The sequence below is a fragment of the Leptodactylus fuscus genome, chromosome 4 (genome assembly GCF_031893055.1).
Source record: "Leptodactylus fuscus isolate aLepFus1 chromosome 4, aLepFus1.hap2, whole genome shotgun sequence".
Classification (NCBI taxonomy): domain Eukaryota; kingdom Metazoa; phylum Chordata; class Amphibia; order Anura; family Leptodactylidae; genus Leptodactylus; species Leptodactylus fuscus.
This window is the reverse complement of record NC_134268.1, coordinates 162,116,242-162,137,646: the sequence shown is the minus strand read 5'-3', so window position 1 is coordinate 162,137,646 and position 21,405 is coordinate 162,116,242. Positions and strand designations below refer to the sequence as shown.

General features: G+C 41.0%; 1 protein-coding gene across 1 annotated transcript in view; it reads right to left on the bottom strand.

Annotated features, from left to right (window-relative positions):
- Positions 1-8,608, bottom strand: part of LOC142201169 (uncharacterized) — an 85,818-nt gene extending 77,210 nt beyond the window's left edge. The window contains exons 1-3 of the mRNA XM_075271997.1: positions 8,527-8,608; positions 5,707-5,836; positions 106-306 (exon numbers count right to left, since the gene is read on the bottom strand). Coding sequence (XP_075128098.1) covers positions 106-306; positions 5,707-5,836; positions 8,527-8,608 — 413 coding nt within the window. The remainder of the gene's footprint in view (positions 1-105; positions 307-5,706; positions 5,837-8,526) is intronic.
- Positions 8,609-21,405: the final 12,797 nt, after the last annotated feature.

Here is a 21,405-nt window from a genome sequence, read left to right as displayed (position 1 = left end):
AAACTTTGGGAAATGTGTAAAAATGAAAAATATTTTTTTTTTTTCTATGAGTAGGTGGGTCTTATTACTTACTGGTACTGAATAATCCTGAATATTGTCACTCACCCAGTAAGAAGTTGACTTGTAGCTGCAGCGATGGCACAATCTGTGTATGTGCCCTTTCCAAGATATGTCACTTCCTCAATTGCTTTTTTCAGATCCATCATGGCAGATTCCATACTGACCATCTCACTAATCATCTTCACCTCATCACTGTAGTGGAGAGCACCAGAGGTCCATGTCAGATGCCGGTCACATCTTTGGTAGCTAGGCACAAACATAATGGTAACTAATTATATAATTGTTATAACTATGTTAAAATAAAAAATAAAAAAAACAACTTTTGTAACTAACTATTAATATGTTGTTTTTTTTGGGTTTTTTTTGTCAAACTTACTCTTGGTTCACACTAGTGTTCAACTTTATGTTCTTCAGGTCCATTTGGGTACCCAAAATATTGAAAGCTAACCCACTTAAAGAGGACCTTTCATCAGATCGGGCACATGCAGTTTTATATACTGCTGGAAAGCAGACAGTGCGCTGAATTCAGCACACTGTCGGCTTTCCTGATCTGTGCCCCGGGTAAAGCGCTATCGGTCCCGGTACCATAGCGCTTTACAGTCAAAAGGGTGTTTCTGACACTTAGCCAGGGATGCCTTTCTGCCCAGCAGCGCCTATCGCGCTGCACAGCGTGAGCGGGGAGGAACGCCCACTCCCCCTCCTGATAATACTCGTCTATGGATGAGCTGTGTGAGCAGAGGGAGGGGGCGTTCCTCCCCGCTCACACTGTGCAGCGCGATAGGCGCTGCTGGGCAGAAGGGCGTCCCTGGCTAAGTGTCAGAAACCCCCTTCTGACTGTAAAGCACTACAGTACCGGGACCGATAATGCTTTACCTGGGGCACAGTTCGGGAAAGCCGACAGTGCGCTGAATTCAGCGCACTGTCGGCTTTCCAGCAGTATATAAAACTGCCTGTGCCCAATCTGATGAAAGGTCCTCTTTAAGAAGCGGTTGCCTGCAGAAACTCTATATATAGACTGAGGGTCCGCCAGGTTTACGCCCCAAAAAATGCAGAAAAACGCAGAGAGAAAAATTATATTTTTCAAGCCGATTCAGGGATGGAAACCCAAGAAGTAGTTCAAATGCTGGTGTAAACCCAGCCGTAGCATATATAGTAGAATTCTTATTTGAAAGAAATAAAAGAATCATAGACTTCATATAGAATAAAAGTACGAGGATCCACAGGCTCTGAACTAGGTTTGTCTGGCAGCTGGAGTCACCTTGCTTTGTCTGATCAGTCCTGGTCCTGAGGAAAGGGTTGGGTGGTGTCTTCTGATCCATATAAATACCATGCCATGGCTCACTTAACTAGAATCGTGCACTGGTGTCATCAGCTGGCCACAAGCGGTAGATAGAGGTTGAGCAGGCTGTTACCCATATACCTTTCTCTAACTACTTTGGTTGTAAGCCTCACCTAGTGCCATGCTCTCCTCTCATGCCACTATAGGTCACACACCTAGACTAGTTGTCCAATTCCTTACATGGGCCTGCTTGTCCCCCATATTTCCCAATGTACCTGATTTTGGGGAACCCTTCCTTTCTCTTTGGAACCAAGGGAAGATGCTACAGAGATTGGCCGCAAGGAGGCAGATTCCAGGTACGCCACTTTCCAATGGGCTCACAATGAGCCTTGGACCTTCAATGATCACATTCCATGACCTACCTTATGTGGTTGATTGGAGACTGTCTCTACTACAACCACTATCTTTCCTCTCTTTCTGACTTCGGGCACACAGCAAGACAGCTTACCCTTTTCGAATCCCTATGCCCAGCTCAAGGTCCCTCCAAGAGATCCTTATTGATAATCTGTGGCTGGCTCAGAGCGACTCTGGGAGAGTGGTCTCCTCAGTGTGTGACCAAATGGTAGGGGAATCTCCAGGTGTTGTGATCTGCCAAGGAGAAGTCAAAAACATCTCACCTTGGCACACAAAACGGCTCTCCTCTCTAGATACCAAGTAACTAACTATAAGTTGCTGACCTGATGTTGCCAGGGACCCTCAGTTCTCGGTAAAATATACTCCTCTGTCTTTTCTGTAATATGAGGTAATAGGCATTGACCTCATAGAGGTTTTTGCTTTCCTCTGGAATAATACCATAAGAGCATATGTTAAATTGAACTTGATGAACCTATATCTTTTTTTCAAAGTTGTATACTACTTATCCATGATTCTTGATATAAAATGTGAAGAATAGCCATAGACATGTCAAAGAATATTAAAAAAGGCTGACACCAGACATAGTATATAAAGCAGAGCCGTGGACTTGGTGTGGAATATAATGAAGAGCCATAGATTTGTTGCTTAAATCAAATGAGATATAGGCCTGGTCTGAAATATAAAGGAAAGCTATGGATCTGATATTGAATAGATATATGGTATGGAATAGAGATGAGCGAGTACTGTTTGGATCAGCCGATCCGAACAGCACGCTCCATAGAAATGAATGGATGCACCTGGTACTTCTGCTTTGACGGCGGCCGGTCGCTTAACCCCCCACGTGCCGGCTACGTCCATTCATTTCTATGCGAGCGTGCTGTTCAGATCGGCTGATCCGAACAGTACTCGCTCATCTCTAGTATGGAATATTAAACTTAGTATGGAAAAGACAGATGAGCCATAGATTCAATACAGAATATAAAGAAAAATGAACTTATATGATAAATCTAGACATATCTGAATATAGTGAGCGCTGGACTTTCTCTACTGTTCTATAATAATGTATTGTGCCATACAGTGGCAAAGGAGACAAACTATGTTCATAAAAGTAAGAAACAGAGGCAGGGTCGGACTGGGATGTCTATGGCCCACCAGTGGAATTGTTTCTAGGGGCCCACCGCCAGGATCCTGCAGATCAGCGGTACCGAGACAGGGCGGTTAAAGGTAATAACATGTTGGGAGCCATGCTACTCACGCACTATACCATGCGCACTACATATACCTACTGCTACAGCCTGTATGGCAAGTGAACAGCATGGCTCCTAGAAATGTTACCATTACCCGTAGCTGAAGTGTCCTGGAAAAGCTGATCTGCAGAGGTCCTGGCTGTTGTATCATCGCAGATGTAATATTGATGGCCTATCCTAAGGACAGACCATCAATATTAGAAAGATGGATAAATCCTTTAAAGTGGTTGTCCAGGAATTGGAGCAACTCATGTGGTGGGAGGGAGGTGTAAAATAAAAAAACAAATAAATAAAAAAAGAATACTCATCTGTCCTTAGCGGTTAAACGGTTTTGCGGCGGAGAGCATAAAACGCACACCGCCGCACCCGGTCTGACAGCTTTCTGTCTTCTACATGCAGAAGACGGAAAGCTGAGAACGGACTGCCGAACGCTAGTGTGAACCTAGCGTCAGCCTAAAGCCCCATGTAGCAAGACAAAGCAAAAAGCGCTGCGGGAAAAACCCCGGCGGCAACACATCAGTTTTTCCTGCAGCGCTTATTGCAGAAACTCCGCAGAGGTTTCCTCTGAGGACTTTGTTTCCTTTAGGGTACGTTCACGCAGGGATTTTTGGTCAGGATTTTGAGGCCGTATCTGCCTCAAAATCCTGACCAAAAAGATGGCTCCCATTGAAATCAATGGGAGCCGGTCAGTTCTTTTTTTTTCCGGGAGCCGGTTTGTTCCAGCTCCCAGAAAAAGAAGCGTGGTGCTCATTCTTCAGGTCGTTTCGCCTCGCGATTCAGCCTGAAGACACTCCCTCCTCCCATCTAGGCCCATTTATTGGGCCTAATCTGGAGCAGAGTGCGTGACTGGAGGCCGGTGCCCAGTCGCGGCTACCCGATTTTTGGTCCGGAACCTGAGGCGGCCTCTGCCTCAGGTTCCGGACCAAAAAACCCCGTGTGAACTTAGCCTTATACCTATAGGGAAACTGCAGGTGTTTCTGTAGATATAAGTGACATGCTGCAATTTCCAAAACCGCAACAGTTTTGGAAATTGCAGTGTGTCCGCCGTGTGTGTTTTTCTGCAATGTGTGGATGGGATTGCACTCACTATATACCTACACACTCAGGCCTGGTTCACATCTGCGTTCAGTAATCCATTCGGGGAGTCTGCATGGGGACCCTCCCAAACAGACTACCGAACGCATTAGCAAGTGGTATGCAGTGAAAGCACACATAGACTATAATGGGGTCCATGTGCTTTCCGTGCGGTGTCCGCATACAACATGCGGACAGAAAAGTACTTTACAATCTACTTTCCTGTCCACATGACTCATGCGGACACCGCGTGGAAAGTACACGGACCCCATTATAGTCTATGCGGTCCGCGTACTTTCACTGCACACCGCTTGCTAATGCGTTTGGTAATCCGTTCGGGGGGAAGGGGGAGGGGGTTCCCATGCAGACTCCCCAAACAGATCACCGAACGCAGATGTGAACCAGGCCTTATACATATACCATATATACTCACACATATACAATACAATATACAATATACACATACAATACTATAGCACATATACATTTATATACATTCATATACCATATAAGTCATATATATACTTGTATGAATACTATATATACACACACACACACATATATACATACACATTATTATAGCATACAGTATATACTCACACATACCTGTATACAAACATACAGTACTCACACAGTATACAAGACACATACTTTACACAAATGTACATATATACATATTAAACATACAGATTTTACAAAGAGTTTACTCACCTATTCCAGCAGCAGTCGGCTCCCTGTCCTCCCCACACGCTGCGATGTAACAGGACTCAGTGTGAGGGGGAGGGGGAGGAAGTGCGTGCGTGCGTGCAGCAGGGGAGATCTCACAGGACAGCAGCTGCAGGTAAGTGAAGGGAGAAGCCATTAGCTGATGCTGAAGAAAGACACGTTGTCCTCTGATGTGTACTTCTTCAGCATCAGCTAATGGGGGCCTCTGTGTGTGGAGGCAGATGCATTGGCCAGGTGCCCGGTTGGGGCCCCTGGCCATCCCGATCGGGCCCCGACCAATGCATCTGCATTGGTAAAAATCAAAACTTTAAGTCAGGGCTCGGGGGCCCACCGGGGGATTCCCCGATACACCGGTGGGCCAGTCCGAGCCTGAACAGAGGTAGAAAGTTTAGGGGAAGCACCTGACAAGCCGCCTATAGTTAGGACTAGAAATATCTAATTCACGGATTCCAGACATTCTATCCTATAACTTGCTTGTCCTGAAGCAAACTAGTTTCTAATATACTATATAGTATAGTTAGTAACGTGCAGAGTAGTGACTTTGATTTCTTCAAGGTTAAAATACAAGTTTTTCGTTTTCTTGTGAATATAATACGTGCTGCCAGAAAACATAAGAAAGAGTTTCTTTAGGTGAAGTTTTCCTTTACAAAGACGTTTCAAAACAGTGTTTAGAGATTTTTTCCACAGGCTCTCAATGCTTTTTTTTGTTAAGAACCCTCAGAGGTTCCTACAGATCCAACATACGAGGTATTTGTTCCTCTTCTAGTTACAAAGTGAAATGATTAAAATAAACATGTTTGTTCTCAAATTTTGTATTTTGAAAATTATCGAGCTCTTCATAGGTCTCTGGAATGTGTAACACTCACGGGTTAACAAGAATGTGCTTGCCTTACATTCATTCAGTACCTGCTGTTCAGTTGACTCACAAGATCTATAGCAAATGTCTTAACATCTTCAACTAGTGATCCGTATGGTGGCGTCCCAAGAGCGACACTTTCAGATGTATCTAAAACTATGAAAACGTCGGCTTGGCAGTCTGTAAAGAAAAGTCAATCATTAAATATCTTAGAAAGTGGAAACTGGGCATCATGTTATTGTGTGTTTCACTATTACTTACTCAGAGAAGTAACCTTTATGTAGGACTTTGTTTCAAAGAAGCCTTGTTTGGCTAATACAGTATGGACAATTGTTAGTCATGGTATCTACTCCATTACTTGAATTGTCCACTTGTGTCAAGTTGTTTTTTTGTTATTCTGTTTCTGTAGAAGCTAAATGATATTTAATTTGGCAATTCCTGCCTGCGCTGGGTAAGCAAGGATTCCAAAGCCAGCGCAGTGCAGATTATCAGTACTGGTTTTTATGGTTGAAGTGAACACCATGGCCCTATGACAAGGAGTGCACAGGTTCTACACCCAGGGAGAAATTCAGCAGCCGTTTGAAGACTGCAAGGTAACTAGAAGCTTAAAGTGGTATTCCCACCTCACATACTCATCAGTCTTCACTGCTGTAAAATCTTCTTTCTTCCTGGTTTCTTGCATCATTTGGTGGGCGGGGTTTCACATGCAACCTGCTGTTTAGCCCCACCCACAAATTCGCGTGTAGCTCCACCCACCCATATTGGACTATGAAGTACAGGCAGCAGCAACTCCATTCTGTGTTACATACAGAGACTGCCTGTCTCTGCCATAATGAACACAGCGTGAATTAGCTAGCCTGATAACTGGGAGAACAGAAGAAATGAAAGCAGCTCCTCTCCTCTGAGTGCAGGAACCTAGGTCACATGGTGTAGACACAGGAATAGCTAGATACACAGGCTCGCTCCCTGCACTTAGCCCCTCCTCCCTCCCCCCTTCAGAGCAGCAGATACATCACTTGACTCATGAGCAGCTAAGTCAGGGCTGTGGCCACAAAGAATTTAATAAAGTAAGATAGTGGACAAACAAAGCAGTTTTGCTGAAGCAATGTATTTAGGAAAAGTCTTAAATACACATTAACCAGCAGTATAGATAGGATCCTTGTGATGGGACAACCCCTTTAAGGAGCTCCCCTGACAAATTCCAATCCACCTTAGAATCATATGTTCTCCTAGCAGTCTAGCAGGGATGCCAATGGGGAAAAGCCGCCAGTGGGAAATGGAAGCTAAGGGCTCATTCACACTACGTATATGGCAGCTTATTCTTAAAACACGTTCAGAATAAGCTGCGTATAAAGCAGTTCCATTCATTTCTATGGGAGCCGGCATACGAGCGCTCACCATAGAAATGAATGGGCTGCTTCTTTCACTACGAGCACTCCCATTGAAGTGAATGGAAAGTGCCCGCGTGTACGGCTAGCTCTGCTCATGCCGAGCCGTACACGCAGCGCTTCCCATTCACTTCAATGGGACTGCTCCTAGTGAAAGAAACAGCCCATTCATTTCTATGGGAAGCGCTCGTATGCCGGCTCCCATAAAAATGAATGGAACTGCTTTATACGCTGCTTATTCTGAACGTGTTTTACGTTCAGAATAAGCTGGCGATTACGTAGTGTGAATGAGCCTTTAGAGGACATTTCAACTGCAGGAGTCCTGTTGTACTATAGTATATTTTGGCACTTCTAAGGAGGTACTTTGTGCTATACTGTAGTATTGGGTCCTATTAAGTATTTGGCATGGTGGTGGTATTTGGTTGGTGCTGTAAGACCTCTATACTGAGATATTTGGTACTCTGCAGTATTTGTTGGTTTACTGGTGGGCCCAGAATCACTATTGATTGGCTGGTGAGGACAACAAAAATGAGAATCCCTACTAAAATAAGGCAAAATAGTATAAGTTGTCCAAGACTGCAACATTGTATAGTAAGCCAATCTGAAATAAACCAATTTTTTGTATATGAACTACATCATCTTACCTGATGAAGATAATAAATTGTGAAGCACACCATTTTTTTCCTTGTAAAACACTTTTATTTTTATTTTAAACTTTTCCAATGATGGGATTTGAACATAAAATAGCTTAATCACCTGGACAATATACTGCAATATTTTTGCATTGCAGTATATTGTACGTTTTACTAGATACCTATTACGTGCCATTTCTGTCAGGACCTAATAGACTTCTGTACATGACAGCCTAAAGGTCATTTTTAGACCTCCTGGCTGCGATGCTCAGTATCCCACGTTCCCATCTCGTGGAAAAGCTTACAGGGTGTGAGAAGGGACTCTGTAACCACTTAAATACTGTGACAAATAGCTGTTACAATGTATCGCAATACTATCAGCTGTTTGTAAGGCCATGATGCCCAGCCAAGCTCTCGAGCTATTTTATTGCTTACATCTATTCATTCACCTGTATGTTGACTACTATGTCGTGGCAATGCAGTATATTGCAGATTTATTCCATTGAAATAATTGGAACAAAGCTGAAATACCCTGCACGGCTGCTAATAAGTAGATGGCGTGCAGGTGGATGACTGAAGGGTCGGACCCTCATTAGTCTGACATTGGGGGCCCTCTAATGATAGGTGATCAATACTCTGATCCTGGATACTGTGAATTTGGTCATTAATGTATCTTAATAGGAAGAAAACAAGAAAGAGAGAGAAAGAAAGATGAGATATTCCTGGTGTCACTATAATCTGCAGTAAGCACAACATAATACATTTGGTCTGGGCTATTTCTTTAATTTCCACCATGTTTGTGAAACCTCCAAAATAGTCAGATTCTATTTCGTGTCCTAAATTCTCTTACCATGATGATTATTTCTTGATTCCGAATTTGTTATGACCAAGAACATAAGAAACCAGGACAGTATACTGAAGTGCGGCGTCATTGTATTTGCCTGTTTTACATGTTAGGCTTGAAATCTGTTAAAATATACAATATAGAAAAAAATACAAAATAAATATAGACAAAAATCTTGTAATAACTTCATGTACACTGTTATATCTGTTATACTGAATCCAATTTACAGTTGATGCTTACTAGGCCTAATATTGAAAGGCCTTACATGGATACCCTTCCAAGGAAGAAAATAATCCTACTTTTAATAATGGTTAGAGACTTGCATGTTGCTCCTTTCTGCACCTGTAGATCCTCCTTTTGGGATAATGGTTAGAGACACGCATATTGTTGCGTTCTGCACCTGTAGTTAACTATGCACAATACAAATATGGCTTCAGAAAATGCCATATTTGTATAAGATTAGAAGAAATTTGGTTAAAGGTCATAAATGCAATAAAATAACTAATATTCTCATGAAAAAATTCTGCTTCCTTTTCATTACTAATGCCTTTGTGGTCCGCTCCAGTGTTTGCTGATTTCCCTGCAGTGCTGGTATTCTGTACACCCAATAGTCCACAGCAGCCAATCACTGGCCTCAGTGCTGCTTCTGGCATCATCAAGAAAAACCTGCCAGGGGGCCACACGGTGGCTCAGTGGTTAGCCTTGCAGTGCTGGGGTCCTGGTGTTCAAATCCCGCCAAGGGCAAAAAACCATCTGCAAGGAGTTTGTATGTTCTCCCTGTGTTCGCATGGATTTACATCCCATATTCCAAAAAATACATACTGATAGGGAAAAAAAATGTACATTTAAAGAAAAAAAAAGAAAGACCTGCCAGGACTTTGGGAACTGCAAGCGGTGGAGTGGAAATGGAGGCATAACATGTGCATTAGTTATATATATATATATATATATATATATATATATATATATATATATATATAAGCTTTCCTAGCTTTCCCCTCCAGTATTTGCATTTACACAAAACAAATATAACTCTTCCAGGATGCAGAAATATATATATATATATATATATATATATATATATATATATGTATATATTTTATTATCATCACATTCTAAAAATCAAAGCTTTTTTGTTTCAGGGCTTGTTTTTTGTGTGATGTGCTGTGTAATTTTGGAATGCCTTATTTAGCTATAATAATTAGCTACTATTTATTAACTCTTTCGGGGGCAGTTTCGAAATCACCATTTCCAGCACAGTAATACAAAATACTAAGATTTTTTAAAAACGTTTTTCTATTGATGTAGAATAAGAACACCATTTGTTTGTATCTACATCTTTATATTTTTCCATCAACAAAACTAGCGACATGCTTGTTTTCTGTGGGATAAGCTGTATACCTTTTATTAGTACCATTCTGGGATGCATGCAAGTTTTTGATGACCTTCCATTTCCTTTTTTTGGTGGGAAGGTGACCAAAAGAGAGCCATTCTAATGGCATTCAGCATATAAAAATCAAATATGTATTGTTTTGTATTATTTTGGGGATTTCAATACTTTTATTTTAACCATTTAAGTATATTTATTTTTTTGTTTATTTCATATGATGCTCTGATCATTGATATAATACACTGCTATAGTAAGGTATGGCAGTGTATTATGGCTCTCAGCCCAAGCTTTCATATTAGGTCCTGGCAGAGGCAGGATATGGGAAAGTATTGTCAGGATCTTCTTAGATGTTGTGGTTTGTAAATCCTGTTTTGTTTAAAATATACCTAAACTTTTAATAGCCTTCTTTTTTTTTAAAGTTCATAAGTAAATATTCAACTGCAAATATTAAAGTTTGTAATGTATTGTTTTAAAGAAAAGTCATTCTCCTCTTATTTCTTCCCCTCATTCTATCACACCATTCACTGCTTCTTATGTAATTCATGTTCTGGTTCATAAACAGAGATAAGCTCATCCCATTGAGGTCTAGGAAGCAGTAGACAGAGATCACAGAGATCCTGTAGCAGGAAAGTCAGGATCTAATCTCCTTATAGAGCTGGACAATATTTAACGTCATAATTCAGGTCTGTGAAGAGATTAGCCCCTTACTTTTATCTCCAGTCATGTCTTCTCTGCTCTGTTTCTCCTCCTTCCCTTCCCCCAGTAGACTTCAATGGGAAAAGCTTATCTCCGTATATGGACAGAAGACTATGGATTTATTGAGTGCATTCAAAAACTGTGATCAGTACATGGGAAGAGGGAGCAAAGTAACAAGGGAAAGCATTTTTCTTTAATAAATAGATGATATTGTATCCCGTTATCACCTATGCCTTGAGCCCTTGCTGCATTATAAAATGTATGAGTAAGGAGGGGCATCATTTGGTTCCTATTGCATTCTCCTCATCCTCAGTTTGACCTGGTTCACATCTGTGCATGGGTTTCCATTCGAGGAGTCCGCTTGGGGACCCCTTGTACGGGAACCTAATCCAAATAAAAAAAACAGTTACCTAAGGAAGCCCTCGGACCCCATAGACTATAATGGGGTCCGTGTGGATTTCACTCTGTTTACGTAGAAAAAATGCGGAGAGAAAAATGCTGCTTGCAGGACTTTTTTTCTCTGCATTTTACATGTGGAAAGGGGAACGGAATGGCCTGAATGCAGATGTGAACCGGGCCTAACGAAAGCAGAAATAAAGACAATATGGATAACTATTTACCTATTGTGACATTCAAATTATCCCACTGAATTTTAACATTAGAGTAACATGTTACTTTTTTCAGACTGCAGCAAATTCTATGGAAATCTTTTAAAATACTGGTTACTGGGTTGGTTGAGATCTATGTTGGAGGCAGTGTTATTGGCCTCCATAACCAATTCCATCAAACCAACAAAAAATAGCAATGCATATGGTGCTTTGGTTTATTTTGTGTAAAGTAACAGAAACTATTAAAGATCTGCAGAAACTATTAAAGCCAATAGGGTCAGCACTGGGGATCATTATGAGACAGAACTGGCACTGCTTTTTATTATTATTTTTTTTACTGTTATTGAAATGGAACAGAAAAACAGAAATACATTGTAAGGGCGGGTTCACATTTGTGCTTGGTCTCCGCTTTAGCCAATCCGGTGGGTTTCCATCTTCTGCCCCGAGGAACTGGACAAGGGACGGAAACCCGGCGGTCAGTTTTCAAACCCGTTCACTTGAATGGGTTTGCAGAGTGACCGCCTGTGTGTGACTTCTGCTTGTCCGCGGCAAAACTGTTTTTGTTTTAACCGGACTCAAAGTCCTGAATGTTCGACTTTGTGTCCGCCTAAAAAAAAACGTTTCGCCGAGGACAGGCAGAAGACGCACACGGTCAGTCACTTTGCAAACTTATTCAATGACAAGGTTTGAAAACTGACCGCCTGGTTTCCGTTTCCTGTCCAGTTTCTCAAGGCAGCAGACAGAAACCCGCCGGATTGGCTAAAGCGGAAACCAGGCGCAGATGTGCACCTGCCCTAATGTGAACAGAGCATTATACAGCTATTATTAAATTCAATGTCAGTTATATAAGTCAATATTCTCTTCAAAGTCTATAAGCACAGAACTTGAAAATTCTAAGGAATTGATACAGAACATATGCTGGAAAGTAATCTAACAAATAACCATAATTTGCTGATATTCTGATATCCTCATTTTATTTTCATATCTGGCGAAGTTTTCTCTAAGCTGTGGTGTTAATGCAAAATACAAAATCTATCCGCTGCTACACTTTCTTACAGAAAATGCGTTAGATATGGATATTATAATATAATATAAATATGCCGGATTTTACTGCCTTGGGTCACTCTGGACATTATTTTACTATTTCTGTAGCCAAAAAGTAGGAAAGTAAATCTCTTATTTCCTAACTATTTTTGCCAATATGTTTTATATTGAAGACAGAGAAGCTAAATCATATTCATTCAGTCATATTCAAGTGGACCAATCATAGCAACCATGTCAGCTCAAGAAATACATAGCAGATGCTTTTCAATTCCTGCATAATATTGTCCTCCTTGGCAAAATTGTTATCACTACTTAAACATGACAATAGTGCTGCGGTTTCTAAAGCAAATAGTTAATCAAACATCAGAACTTAGCTGTGTTATGTAGTGTGTGTTAACCTATCTAACTTCCTTTTAATAGAAAACAGGCTCTAAAATTCTCCTTAGCAATCTGCTAACTAAGCTATTGCCAGGGTGAGAATCTGTACGCTGTAAATTTGTGTTTCCAGTATGTAGAGCTGTAGCATTTGCAAAAGAGGAAATTGTCACTTCAAATGATCCAAAGGGGCCCGGGATCCGCAGCACCAGACCTTTGATCTGATGCTCCAGATCAGGGAACCCTAGCTACGTGTGTATCGGCATCCTATGCACGCCAATACTGAGCACATGAAGATGTATGATAGAAACAGGTTGCTGCAGCCCCTGCTCTACATAGATCACTACAAAGAAGACAACGAAGGACCTTGTAGTGACGTCATCGCAGGTCCTGATCCACTAGCAGGGAGACACTTCAGCAGGGAGCGTGGGGAAGATGAGTAAAAGGGGTTTATTACTACCTAGCCTCTGCCCGCGACTTAGTCTGCATGTTGTTGGCATCGATGACAGCCTATATTCAGCAAATTGCTCCCATCGATGGTTTCCCTGCTATGGCGTTTCGGCAGCTCTTAAGCTGTCCTGCTGCTGAACTTGTTCCTCACGCCATGCCTGTGATTGTTCCGGCATCTCAGCAGCTCGCTGGGATGCCATAAAATGAGCATGTTGTTGGCGTTAATGATCCACCTGCTCTGCTGATTTGGCAGCTGTCAAGCTGGCCTGCTGCTTAACTCTTTCCTCGCACCATGCCTGTGATTGTTCCAGCATCTCAGCAGCTTGCTGGGACGCCAAATAAGGAGCGTGTTGTTGCTGTTGATGATCCGCCTGCTCTGGCCTTTCGGCAGCTCTCAAGCTGGCCTGCCACTGAACTTGTTCCTCGCGCTGTGCCTGTGATTGCTCCAGCATCTCAGCAGCTTGCTGACAGTGTGTTGTTGGCATTGATGATCCCCCATCTCCGCTTCAGGAGAACTCTGTGACTTCTGGCTACCTTCATAGCTCACGTTGTTTTACAATTTTGTGACAAATTAGCATGTTTAAAATTGGCAAACTGCCAATTTGAATTAATAGTGTTTTTCCATCAAGTGCGTCAGCACTGCCTGGAGCATATCAGATAATATGCAAATGCTGTATAGAATGGACTGAGGGTTAGCTGATTGTTTACATAAAGAGATAACAGACCTGACTTTATCAGAACCTGAGATAAACTGCTGCAAGAGCGGTGTAATATAGTATGTGAACATAAATTCATAACAGTCATGAAGCCATGTCATTTACCAGAATAAAAAGTAACCTATGTGTTAATTGAGGTTACAAACTATCCATGTGCCAAATTTCATTCAAATCCGTTATTGCATGATTGACTAACAAACATCCAAACTTTCACATTTATAATATTAGTAGGATTATCCATGCTGCTGTAACACACTGAATTTCCCCATGGCGGGACTATTAAAGGATCTTATCTTTCCCAGGAATGTCTTCTGTGATTTAAGCATGTCATTGGCCACCTGTGACAACAGCTTTGGAAACCTCCAAGTCTGTGGATTGCACAAAATCAGTGGCAACATCTGTGGGCAAGTGTGCCACAAGTTACTATATGGAACCTGTAGGCCTGCATGCCCAATTCTATCTCATCTTGTATCCAGGCTAGTGGTGACTCAGCAGGGTGCTTAGCCTCCTTTCAGTTGTACAGTCTTCTCCAATAAACTTATCTTTTCACTCTAATATTGTCCTCCCTTACATATGCAAGCTTTACGTTCAGGTATATAAAGATTCATTCAATTCCAACAACGCCTATTTGGTGCACTTATTTTTGTCAATGAGTATAAAAGAATAAGAATTGCTTCAGCAATAATATAATGGTTGAGCCTCCTGATGTCTGGAAGACAATTACTATTGCATCTTAGCGGGCGATACTTTGATTCTAGTGTACTTTGTGTTTATGAGCTTGCAAGTGGTGCAAAACCAAGCATAGTAGGGGATGGACAATCCCTTGCCATTGGTGTACAGTTACAGACTGCCTAGTGCTCAGCATCCAAACACCCACTCACAGACACATAAGACTGTCAGAAAAAATACACAAATGAGTTGGATTATTATAAGTAAATCCTGCCAGGCAGTAAAACATATTTACATCAACTGCTACAATTAATTGACATTACAACTGCCAAGTTTACAGCAATAGAGTAAGGTATTGTCTGCTTAGGGGAGTAGGAGCAGAAGATGTATGGAAAGAAGAATATACAGTAGCTATTGTATGAGTATGTTTACATTTTATACATTTCATGTGGATTTTGGCACATATCCACCAGTATATCCATCTGCATGAAGTCAGCATCCCATTGTTTTCAAAGGGTATCCCAGTTGCTATTCATACCTAAATGATTTGGAACAGTAAACTGCAAATCCATAATACAAATCCGAGGGTCAGTCTCATATTTCTGCTGCAGATTCCACAGGGAATTTTTTTTACTAAATACACCCTAGTTTGTATAGCAGAAATAAATATTCTCTTACCTCTTAGATTCAGTAGACAGAACATTAATCACTTCTTGTGAATTTCGCATGAATTTACTTAGAGTGGGTTTATAATCAAAGCAGACAAACAAACAAGGTTTATAATAAAATCTCTCTCTCTCTCTCTCTCTCTCTCTCTCTCTCTCTCTCTCTCTCTCTCTCTCTCTCTCTCTCTCTCTCTCCCCCCCCCCCCTCCCATTGGCTAACCATTACACTATAAAGGTAAATAGACTGATATCTCAGATTAATGTATTGTGTATTTGTTGCAGATAATCTGCATGCTGCATTTTTTTTATTCTGTATCTCTCAAATTTAAATTCCTGGGCATTAAATGAACATATTAACCACACTGACAAGTTCTACAATATGAGGTAATACAAATATGTTCTTTACTATATTCTATCCATGTATGACACTCACTAAGGAAACAATAGTCACTAACAGAGACTCTAAACCTGTACTAAAAGCTGTATTGCCTCTACTACCACAAGGAAGCTAAAATTGGCAACAATCTTGTAAATAACAAAGCACAATGTACAGTCCTTCATTTAATGTGGCAATGAAATATTTAAGCAGAGTAAAATTTGATTTTTATATATATATATTTACTCCTGACTATACAATGTATCTGGAATCAATAATATTATAGCAAATATATATTCTATATGATACCCGTGCACACTTCATTGTTATATATATCAGTAGTTATTTCCTCAGAGCTAGCATACAATACAGGAATGGGGATTATTTATATGCAGGATTGTTGGCAGCTTCAGGAAAGGTGTGGTGTACATGGCTTACCTTCAGTGTGTGAGCCCAGGTGATCTGTACTGGAGTAGCCCGGTAACACATAAAAGTAGTATCAATGGTATTTTCACCTTAGGGTGTTAGAGGGATTTGTAACTCCCCTTTTGTTTGTACTTGTACAGTGCAATAGTTTCTTCTAAGTGTCATATTATGCAATAACCTGTAATCAGATTTGATTGTTGTGTAGGAACATTACAGATGTAATATAGGTTGAAAAGTGTTGATTACCCATTCTCATAAACACATTAAATGGCATTACTGCAAATACAGAGTTAATCCTTCTTTTATAATCTGTATAAGGGGAGAGGAATACAGAAGCAACAAATTTTACCTTGACATCGATAACTTTCTGTACTGTGAAATCTTATCACATAACACAACGATCATCATTTGGCACAACTTTTGTTAGTATTATAGTAATTTGTAAGGCAAACCAGTTCTGAAGCCAGGTCCCACTGGTTTGGAGGTGCCATGATAATCTGAGTAACACACACTATTATTAAAGGGGTATTTTGCTTATCCTGTCAAAAATTATTTGTGTAGAGAATAGGACATTGAATACATTTATAAGCATCTCATCATTATCTGTCAGTGATATACACAGTATTACTCTCGTACCATTTTATTATCATGTTTGTTAGTGTGTATATACAGTATTACTAAAGTACCATCTCATTTTCATTTCTGTTCATGTTTGTACAATATTAATACAGTGGCATCTCATTATGCTATCTGGCAATCTATATACATGATTACTACATCAGCATCTCATCATATCTGTCAGTGTATAAACAGTACCACAATAGTCACATCTTATCATCATTAGAGATGAGCGAACAGTAAAATATTCGATATTCGTTTCCAATAGCCGCTCAATATTCGACTATTCAAATGAATATCGAACCCCATTATAGTCTATGGGGAAAAATGCTTCGTTTAAGAGGATCCCACAATTCGACTCAAGAGAGTCACCAAGTCCACTATGACACCCCAGGAAATGATGCCAACACCCTGGAATGCAACTGGGACAGCAGGGGAATCATGCCTGGGGGCATCTAACATGCCCAAGTCACTGTATTATGTCGGGATCCCTGTCAGCTTGCGATATGCGCAAGCTGACTTTTTCCCTTAGGAATGCATTGACCAGCGTTGATTGGCCAGTGTACAGCATTCTGCCAATCAACGCTGGTTCTGCCGGAGGAGGCGGAGTCTGAGATCCGTTCACAGCAGTTTCCATTGTGGTCCGATCTCAGATGTAGCAGTGCTGACACAGCACTGCTACACGGAGAAGCGGCAGAGCTCAGCGCACACACAGAGATCCAGTAAAGCTGAGTGTGCAGCATGGTTCAAAGCACACTCAGCACTGCTACATCAGATGCAGCTGAGCTGAGTGTGCAGCATGGTTCAAAGCACACTCAGCACTGCTACATCAGATGCAGATGAGCTGAGTGTGCACCATGGTTCAATGCACACTCAGCACTGCTAAATCAGATGCAGCTGAGCTGAGTGTGCAGCATGGTTCAAAGCACACTCAGCACTGCTACATCAGATGCAGTTTAGCTGAGTGTGCAGCATGGTTCAGTGCACACTCAGCACTGCTATATCAGATGCAGCTGAGCTGAGTGTGCAGTATGGCTCAATGCACACTCAGCACTCCTACATCTGATGTAGTAGTGCTGAGTGTGCTTTGAACCATGCTGCACACTCAGCTCAACTGCATCTGATGTAGCAGTGCTGAGTGTGTGCTGAACCATGCTGCACACTCAGCTCAGCTGCATCTGATGTAGCAGTGCTGAGTGTGAGCTGAACCATGCTGCACACTCAGCTCATCTGCATCTGATGTAGCAGTGCTGAGTGTGCGCTGAACCATGCTGCACACTCAGCTCAGCTGCATCTGATGTAGCAGTGCTGAGCGTGCTTTGAACCATGCTGCACACTCAGCTCAGCTGCATCTCTGTGTGTGCTGAGCTCTGCCGCTTCTCCGTGTAGTAGTGCTGTGTAAGCACTGCTACATCTGAGATTGGACCACAATGGAAACTGCTGTGGACGGATCTTAGACTCTGCCTCCTCCGGCAGAACCAGCGTTGATTAGCTGAATGCTGTACACTGGCCAATCAACGCTGGTCAATGCATTCCTACGGGAAAAAGTCAGCTTGCGCATATCGAAAGCTGACAGGGATCCCGACCAGATAGAGCCCCAAAGAGCTGGGTGAGTAACATTCCCCCCTAAATAAAGGTAATCCCTAGCTAACCCTGCCTGTACATCTGTCTCTGTCTCACAGTCACATAGTTCACATTCTCAAATTAATCGAATGTTAAACTCACCATTCGTCTAAAGTGGAGGTCACCTGATTTCGGCCGCCAATTCCTTTTTCCGATTTTTTTTTCGATGCCTCCATTGTCGTAGTTCTTGTACCACCTCCCCTGCGCAGTTATTGCTGCAAAAAACGTGCCAGGGAAGGTGGGAGTGGATACGAATTTTTACTGCGTTTGCCTCGTGGTATTCGATTGTAATCGAATACCTCGAATGGCCTGATATTTGATCAAATATGTATTCCATTGAACGGTGTTCGCTCATCTCTAATCATCATGTCTAAGAGTGTATATACAGTATTACTATAGTAGCAGCTCATCTTCACCAGTATAGAAGCATCTCATCATGTCTTTCAAGATATAAACAATATCTCATGATTGTGTCTTTCAGTGTATCAATAGTATGAGTACAGCATTATCTCAATTTCATGTCTGGCAGTGTATATACAGTACTACAATAAAGTATATTATCATCATTTCTACCAGTTTATATACAGTATTCATATAGTAGCATCTCATCTTTACCAGTATTACTATAAAAGAATCATCATGTTTGTCAGTGTATACACAGTATGATTACAGTATCTCATGATTGTGTCTCATGATTGTGTCTGTCAGTATATATATAGTATGAGTACAGCATCTTTTCAACATGTCTGTCAGTGTATGTATAGCATTACCATAGCATCATGTCTGTCAGTGTATTTACAGTATTACTACAGCATCATCTCACCATCATTATGTCTGTCAGAGTATTCAAGAGTGTAGCTATAGGGAGTGCAGTGTTTGTAGATGCTATTGGACCCTGGAGCCAGAGGGGGTGAAAATGACCATTTTTCAAATAAAGTATACCACTATTGTAAATTGAACAAAGTATGAAGGAGCCCAATTGCAGGTTTTGAAACTGAGGCCCATGAGCTTCAAATGACACCTCTGAGTGTATATACAGTATTACTACAACATCATCTCATCTTCAGGTCTGTTAGTGTAAATGCAGTATTACTACAGCCACATGTTTGTCAGTGTCTATGGAGATGCAGTTCTTAACCACTTCCGGACCACCCATAGACTATATACGTCCGGGAAGTGGTTGCCTAGTTCTGACAGGACGTACCTGTACGTCCAGTCAGAACACAGTAGCTGCACGGAGATCGTGCAGCTGCTTTCAATGGGAGCCGGCTGTAACTTCAGCCGGAGCTCCCAGAGAGAAGACAGGGAAGATTTATTACCTTCCCTGCCATCTTGATCGCTGTGTATACAGCACTCAATGAGCGCTGTATACACAGCTATGGACGCTGCCATAATTCAGCTGCCCTCTGACCCGGGGGACACATGATCCACCGGGAGCAGAGTCTTGCAAAAGCTGCTGGGTCCTACAGGACCCCAGATCAGCTCCATAAACTGTATATACAGCGTGCAGGAGGCTGGATTTCTCCTGCAACTGGGGTTAAATGTAGCAGCCCCAGTTATAGGAGAAATCAGTCTCCAGTACAAAAAATAAAGTGATCAGATGTCCCCAAAGGTCTCTTATCACCTTATGGGGACACAATCTGGAAAAAAAATAAAATAAAAATATAATAAAAAAAGTAAAAAAAAAAGTAAATAAAATAATAATAAATAAATAAATAGTACGCTAATAAAACTCTGTTATTAAAGGTTATAGCCCCACCCCCGACGACACCATACAAAATAACAATTACCGTAACGGAGAGGAAAAACTATTTTATTTTATAAGTTATAAGTTTTTCAGTGACACTTTGTGTTATTAAATAAAAAAAATAATAATAAATTGAAAACCAGACACAATTTTCCTCCTATTATGTTGATATTTTCCCGGATATAAAAAAAATTAAAACACATTAGAAAATAAAGATAACATAAAAATAAAGCCCTAAGTGTCCCCGAAAAAAGACGCAAAAATTAGTTGACTGAGACATAAGAGAAAAATTTTACAGACCTCAAAACCGCACATACAAAATAAACCTAAAATGTGTCTGGTCCTGGACCACAAATTGGCCCAGTACTGCAGTGGTTAAATTCTTCTTTCTGTGCTCATATGTTTGTTTGTTTTTTGTTTTACAATTAACTTTATTAACAACATAACATCATCACATAGATACAGACAGCCATGTTACAAATCACTTAGAGACAATGTCAGTGCACACAGTGAAGAGGTTAAATAAAATAATAAAAATATGATTTATTTTTTTTCCTGAATGCTTGCTGCTGATTCTTGCAGTTACTTGCTGAATGTCAGGGGCCATATGCTATGTCACATGGCTAACGCCATGTATGGTCCTAAAATGTTAGCTTAGGGATGCATTACACAGCCCTTATTCATGGGCTGTACCATTCTATTGCTAAGATACGGTGCAGCACTGATATAGAAAACTATCAGCTGTGAGCACGAGATCTCACTACCTACCAAAGGAACTACCACATGTTATTGTGATATCTGCCTATGTCCCCACCCCTGCAAAAAAAAAAAAAAAACATTTCTGGCTCTTATATCTACATGCTGTGCCCCCTCCTCGTGTCCTCCAACCACGGTCGGGCTGTATTATTAACATCACTCCGCACAGAGAACTAAATGATCCTGCAGTGTGTCTGTTTTTCTTTCTTTTTAGTTGCTATGATTCCTAGGATTTCTCTATCTGCCATGAGCTTGTATGTGCTTTTTTTCTCTTGTTATATACTACTGTACCATCTATGAAACTGTATCACTGAAATTTCCCCTTTGTGGGACTATTAAAGGATTATCTTATCTATCTTATCTTATCTTAATAAGTGTATGCAAGCAGATTTTTACATACAGTTCTATTAGAAAATTGTAGGATATCCTGTTCTGTAGACAAGTAAACTTTAGCTATAAAACAAACAGGATACTGATTTAAGATACAATAATCAGGGGACCTATTGTAGATCTCTCATCAAAGGGCACATGTGCCCTTGGTTATTCAGGTGCAAAAACAAATATGAATGTATCATCCTTTTCCTTAAAGGGGTTGTCTATTTTCAGACAAATATCAAGAGGCAGATGTTATTGTTTGTATAATAAATACAACTTTCCAATATACTGTGTGCATCAATTCTTCCTCTAGATATCCGCTTACTGTTATTCATGGCATATTTCCAGCGT